This window comes from Oratosquilla oratoria, unplaced genomic scaffold, assembly GCF_046742065.1.
Source record: "Oratosquilla oratoria isolate Oo_2021 unplaced genomic scaffold, ASM4674206v1 SCAFFOLD233, whole genome shotgun sequence".
NCBI lineage: Eukaryota > Metazoa > Arthropoda > Malacostraca > Stomatopoda > Squillidae > Oratosquilla > Oratosquilla oratoria.
The window spans coordinates 7,501-15,000 of NW_027467585.1; the positions used below are offsets into that span (position 1 = coordinate 7,501).

At 43.5% G+C, this 7,500-nt stretch overlaps 1 protein-coding gene across 1 annotated transcript in view; it reads left to right on the forward strand.

The window, feature by feature from the left end:
* Nucleotides 1–6,651: 6,651 nt before the first annotated feature.
* LOC143022932 (uncharacterized) overlaps nucleotides 6,652–7,500 on the forward strand; it is a 20,982-nt gene continuing 20,133 nt past the window's right edge. The window contains exon 1 of the mRNA XM_076181349.1: nucleotides 6,652–6,850. Coding sequence (XP_076037464.1) covers nucleotides 6,652–6,850 — 199 coding nt within the window. The remainder of the gene's footprint in view (nucleotides 6,851–7,500) is intronic.

A 7,500-nucleotide genomic window follows, 5' to 3' on the forward strand; every position in this document is an offset into this window, starting at 1 on the left:
GATCGGACCGGGGATCCCCAAAAGGATCGGCTCGGGGCTCCCAACAGGATCGGCTCGGGGCCACCCAAAGGATCGGCTCGGGGCCCCCCTCAAGAGTGGCTCGGAGCCCCAAATTACAGCGACGCGGGGGTCTCACAAGATCGTCGCGGGGGGGCCTCCACAGGAGCGACCCGGGGGCCACGACAGGAGCGACGCGGGGGCCCCCACAGGAGCTACGCGGGGGCCCCCACAGGAGCGACGCTGGGGCCTCCAAAGGAGCGACGCTGGGGCCCCCCAGGAGCGACGCTGGGGCCCTCAACAGGAGCGACGAGGGGCCCCCCACAAAAACGACGCGGGGGCCCCCAGAGGAGCGATGCGGGGGCCCCAAAGTTGCGACGCGGGGCCCCCCACAGGAGCGACGCAGGGGTCCCCCACAGGGGCGACGCGGGGGTCCCCCACAGGATCGGCTAAGGGCCCTCCACAGAGACTCGGGGGCCCCAAAGGAGAGAATTGGAGGGTCCCCAAAAGAGAGACTCGGGGGGCCCCAAAAGGAGCGACTCGGGGGCCCCCCTCAGGAGCGGCGCGGGGGCCCCTACAGGAGCGACGCGGGGCCCCCAACAGGAGCGACGCGGGGCCCCCACAGGAATGACGCGGGGGCCCCCAAAGGAGCGACGCTGGGACCCCCAGAGGAGAGACGTGGGGGCCCCCAGAGGAGAGACGCGGGGGCCCCCAAAGGAGCGACGCGGGGGCCCCCCATAGGAGTGACACGGGGCCCCCACAGGATTGACGCGGGGACCCCCAAAGGAGCGACGCTGGGACCCCCACAGGAGAGACGCGGGGGCCCCCAAAGAAGCGACTCCGGGGGGGCCCCAAAGGAGCGACGTGGGGGCCCTTACAGGAGCGACGCGGGGCCCCCCACAGGAGCGACGCGGGGGCCCTTACAGGAGCGACGCGGGGCCCCCCACAGGAGCGACGCGGGGGCCCTTACAGGAGCGACGCGGGGGCCCCCACAGACACTCAGGGGAGCCCCAAAAAGAAGAGACTCGGGGGGCCTCTACAGGAGCGGCGCGGGGGCCCCCACAGGAACGACCCGGGGGCCACGACAGGAGCGACGCGGGGGCCCCCAAAGGAGTGACGCGGGGGCACCCAAAGGAGCGACGCGGGGGCCCCCAAAGGAGCGACGCGGGGGCCCCCAAAGGAGCGACGCGGGGGCCCCCAAAGGAGCGACGCGGGGGCCTTCACTGGAGGGACGCGAGGGCCCCCACTGGGGCGATGCGGGGCCCCCCACAGCATCTCCTCGGGGCCCTCCACAGGAGTGGTTCGGGGCCCCCATAGGAGCGACTCGGGGGCCCCTAAAAGGTAAAAACATAACTTGAAAGAATGCAAAGAGCAATTACGAAATTGGCACCAACACTCTCACAACTATCATATGAGGAGAGCTACAGGTATCAGTTCTAAGAACAATAGCTTCAGTGACCTCTACCAAGGCGAGCTTTGGTAGAAAGCGGAAAGGCACCTCCCGGGATTCGAAGTCCGGTGGCCCTAACCACGGAACTACCGCGACATGTACGAAGGAGGAGGAGACAAGCAATGGCACGGATCTGCTACTACGGTGTGCCATCACACCACATTGCCGTGTAAGGAAGAATGGGAATCAGAAATATGTTGTATACTTTACATCGAGCCCATTTGGACTTTGTATAAAAGCTCGCCTGGGCTCTTGTTCTTTGAATTCATGTTTGTGGTCAAATTCATCTGATAAAGTGCTCATAATGAAACGACAATATTCACACCGTTAAGTGATAATGGAAGTAAACACGCAGGTACTTAACCTGCTGTGAGAAAAAAAATAAATAGAAAAAAAAAATAAGACGATTGGCGCCAATTCCGTCGAGTCAGAAGGTGGCTGCAAGTTCTGCAGGACGGCGGCGGGCGTCGCGTGGTCAGCGCTGGGCAGGCAAGCAAGCGACATGACGTCGTCGCCAATCCTCCGCGTTCGTTTCCTGTGGAGTGTGAAGAAAATATCGCATTCGAGTTGATAAATATATTGATAAAAACATCAAAACGAGTGTTATTATTAGGCTGAATGATAACAATAAAAATGAGGGAAACTGAATTAAGCAAAGTGGCGTTGGAGTCGTGAAGGGAAAGTGAAAAGAGGACTCGTGTAAGCTACATAGCTGTTAGATGCGAAGAACAATTGCAGCAGGTGTTTAAACAGTGAAAGAGGGAATAAGATAAAAACTGCACTCTGCTCGTTTGCCCGACCCCATCGCCGCGGTGGTGTCCCTTAGGGATTTTATTGTGGCTAACGATACATTATCATTTTCTTATTATTGTAATGAGTGAACCTAGAAATGTCAACAAATAGAAAAAAAAAGTCATACAGATAAGCACCGAGACTGATCCCATTGAGACGACATGCGCGTCTATATATGGGCTACACTGAAAACGTGGCAGTGCAGCACTCCAACGTAGAATTCCAGTGAAGTGTTTCAGTGGGGAATAAATATGGAAAAAAGGTTAACTGAACCGCGTTACAGCAAAAGTATTTTTGTGGTATTTGTGATTAAGAGATCAAAAGCTTGGACAAGCAACAATGGAAAGACAAATAATGAATATACACTGCTAAAGAGAATCTGCGTACATAAAAGTTTAGGGACAGAAACAAAACTATTACATTGAGCTGAGGTTTTTTTTTTACCCTTCTCTGTATGTGTGGGGGGTACTGTAGGTGTAATGACGTCCATGTATGTTTCACCAGGATACTGGATCGCACAATGAGAGAGAGCTCATGGAATAATGTGCCCGGTCTATGGCTAATGCTGTGAAGAAAAAAGAAAAAAAAAAAAAACGCCCAACTCCCTGCCCACTAGAGTTGGAGTGTCGCCCCACAGCGCAATGATACTGAATTTATTTCAGCCTTGGGCGGGATTCGAATACGGACCACTTGAGAGCAGTAGCGAACACTACCACTGTACCGTCAAACCGTGTTGGATTAGATATGTGTGAGTGTGTGTGCGCACGCACGTGTGCTGGTGTCAGGCAGCAGCAGCAGCACATTCGCCTCCTTTCTTTGAGGAGAGGTCGCCCTATATAAGTAGTAGAAACAGTGACCCTTGGCGACTGTGACCTGATGTCGCCCGACCATCGTAAGATAATTGACAATGACCTTCCGCTCTCCTTGGCGACTGTGATCTGATGTCGCCCGACCATCGTAAGATAATTGACAATGACCTTCCGCTCTCCAGGGGGTAATTGGTCGCTACGCTTATTCAAACTGTCCTTGTTCCTTTGTATCATGTATATATTGTCTATGTATTCCTATCACTATGTACTTGTTGCACTGAAGATGTAATATACGAAAGCGCTCTGCTTCGTTAGTTTCTTTTTCCAAGTGGTCTACTTTGCATAAGTGAACACACGTACCGTGTTCTTATTAGCATATATATATATATATATATATATATATATATATATATATATATATATATATATATATATATATATATATATCAAGGACTACTATTACACAGGACGTGCGCACCCAGATCAGATAGCAATCCCATAATATTTAAAATCTATATAAGAAAATCTATATAAATCAAATAGATCTGATTTAGATAAAAAAAAATAGATTGTTTTATATTTTTTAAAAAAGATAAAAAAAGAAAAAAAATCGCCAACGCTGGTGTCCACTAACCTCATTCAATAATACCTGTTAAGTCCGGCTAAAATTGGCATTTCAAAGCATAACAGTGCCTTAGAAATAGTTTCTTATTTCATTATAAAAGTTTATATTAACATATACTGTATTGAATAAGTCAGTAGTTGATATATTTGTCCTATATACAATGTTAGGTTTCTAGTTTTGATATATTTGTCCAATATATAATGTTAGGTTACAAAGAAAGCAATGGCCTCCGCTAGCGGACCCAGGGATCTGGGTGCGCACGTCCTGTGTAATAGTAGTCCTTGAGTATGTATATATATATATATATATATATATATATATATATATATATATATATATATATATATATATATATATATATATGCAAAGTAGACCACTTGGAAAAAGAAACTAACGAAGCAGAGCGCTTTCGTATATTACATCTTCAGTGCAACAAGTACTTGTTGCACTGAAGATGTAATATACGAAAGCGCTCTGCTTCGTTAGTTTCTTTTTCCAAGTGGTCTACTTTGCATAAGTGAACACACGTACCCGTGTTCTTATTAGCATATATATATATATATATATATATATATATATATATATATATATACACACACACACATATATATATATATGAATATATATATATACACACACATATATATATACATATATATATATATGTATATATATATATATATATATATATATGTAAGTATACGGATTTACTGCACCAGCTTTCAGGACACCCATGAAAACGTCATAATAAAGGTGACCTATACTTTAGACGAGATTTTTGAGTTAAAACTTTTGGCATGTTAAGTGCATTATATTCTTGGACCGTGGTGAAGAAATCCGCTTCATAAAATGGTTTTCCACTTTTTGCCAATATTATGGCTAATAGAAAACGATCGCAGAAAATTTGTGACGTCATGTCGCTTGCCTCTGACCAGCCTCAACGGAAATACGATCTTACATATCTTTCATATATTTTTCCTCACTCTGCGCCATTAATTGCACTGTTATTTTATGGAGCGAATATATGCATTTTGATACGAATACCTTTATCAGATAAATTTGGCAGTGAGTATTAATTCAAAGAACAAGAGTTCCAGTGACGTCTACCAAGGCGAGCTTCCATTGAAAGCGGAATGGCAACTCCCGGGTTTCGAACTCGGGACCCTCGGGACGCAGCCCAGTGATCCTAACCACTGGATCACCGCGACATGAAAAACAGAGAAAAAATCAAAAGCACGGCGCCGCCGAGATTCGAACTCGGATCTGCAGATACGGTGTCAGCCGTGTGTGCCAACACACCACAGCGCCGTGTACTTAGTAAATGTAATTAGTACCATATATATTTCATATCGATACTGCAGAGACTTCAACGAAAACTCCTACGGGTAAGATAATCAGCCCGTATTTTTGTGGCCTTATGTTATTGCCCATAATACTGTTAAATGATACAGAAGCAAAAATACACCTTCAATACTTGACAAAAGATAAATCGATTCGTTTTGAGGCTGAACGTACCTGCTAATTCTCCAGCGCGGCATCTTGTGGTCAGAGAGAAGCGACATGACGTCATCAATGCTCGAGATTCGTTTTCTATGGCATGCGAGAAGAAAGAAGGCTTCGTTGGTAAATAGAGTGATATGAAAACAGCAAGATGAATATTATTGATGTAGATATTTATAAGTATGTTAAAATAAAGAGTACGAAAGAAGAGGAGAGTGGAAGAGACAAGCGAGAAAGGCGATGAAACGCTTTTTTTTTTTTTTTTTTTAACTTATTACGCATTAGCGTCATACAGTGGGGGAGGTTTTCATACTGTAAATGGTGAAAAAATTGAGCGTGTCCTTAACTACAAATATTTGGGTGTACAATTAGGTTATAGAAATGCTAATTATTGTATCGAATATGTTAAAAATATGTGTGTATCTAGACTAGCCCCTCTCAAAGTCTTAGCAAATAGAGGGTCAGGTGTTGGTGTACCTATACTTCGCATGTTTTATATATATGTGATACGTTCCCTCATAGATTATGCTTCACTTGTGTTGGTGCAATACAATACACAACAACTTAAATGCTTAGAAGTCGTACAAAATAAGGCAATGAGAATTATTTTAGGGTGTGCTACAACAACTAAGATAGAGGTATTAAGAAGAGAGTTAAGATTACCCAGTATTATTTTAAGAATAGAAGAAATAACGAGTCGAACTGTATGTCGTATAGTGTGTAATGGTACAAACTCTCTCCAAAGAGATATATTAGCATTACATAATGATAATCATGTAACTAACAACCCATATCTTCGCAAATTATGTAAGGTTCTAAGAAAGTTTGATATTATGAACGAATATAATGCCCTAGAAAAAAGTAACTACTATACCACCTGGAATCCATACAATGTAAAAATTGACATTGAAAAGCTAAGTAAACCAAAGGAACAATGGTATAAATACGAATTAAAAGCACATTTTCTTGACAAATTGTCACAATACCCACGGAAACAGGTGGTACATGTGTACTGTGATGGGTCAGTTGAGGGTACCAAGACAGGATGTGGGGTGTTTATAAGGGAATATTCTTCCTCTGCAGAATTTCAAGATTATGAAATTTCAAAAAGACTACCAAATAATTTGTCATCAACCAGAACTGAACTATATGCTATCTTAGAAGGCTTACATATTATTGCGAGTATGGGTAAAAATGTATACATTTTTGTTGATAGTCAGAGTGCATTATATGAACTTGTATCTTCCTCTCCAGCTGATTGTGATGTTGTTAACAAATGTTTAAATATTATATATAACCTGGAGAGAAACAATACACATATTTATTTTGTATGGGTACCATCCCATATAGGATTGTATTATAATGAAAAAGCAGATAGTCTTGCACGAAATGCAATTAGAGATGTAAACAATATTCCTGGTAATGAATACACATATAAACATATAAGGTCAATAATAAGAACAAATGTTATTGCTAACATGGATATAGACCTAGATAAATGTTGCGAGAAGGGTAGTGTAAGTAGCAGGCATTATAAGGCAGTGTTAAATAATACAGAGGAATATCCATATGGTAGACATAGTTCCCAAATGGATTTAGTCACTATGAGACTCAGACTTGGATATAAATATTACTGGGAGGTGTACAGGGAAGCTGAACCTGAGCCCTGCACTTTATGTGCAAGGCCGGGAGGACATTCACTACAACATTATGTACAGTATTGCCCAAAAATCGATGAATTTAGACCACAGGGACAATGGAACCTCAATGAGCTCATATGCTATTACATAAATAATGATATCTTAACTAAAATTGTTAAAAAACATCCAATGTTTGCTTTCAAATGTTAAATACAACTGTGATATTATAATATAAACATTTATTTTTGATAAAACTGTAACAAACAAATTAAACATAAAATGTATAGGGGTTAGTTGGCAAGACCCAACTCTCTCCTTTGTTGTACATCAACAATAAACTTATTGAATTGAATTGAATTGATGTAAAGAGCAGCAGCAGCAGGAGGAGGAGGAGGAGGCATATTGGTCGTTACGAGGGGGGTGGGGGGCTGCTTGCGAATTGAATGGGGGTGTAAGGAGTGTCAAGTGTCAAGAACCACTGACTTACTTTAAGTGTCAATTGTATTTAAAGTTACCACTTGAAGAGGTAGTTTGTTGGAAAGATTTACGATGCGGTTAAAGAAAAGATTGCTTGGTGTTTGATCTGTTATGGACTCTTTTGTAGCCATGATTATTTCTTGTGATACTAGTACTACGGGCCACAATAAAATAATGGTCTATATTGATATTAAGGAAGCCATGAATAAG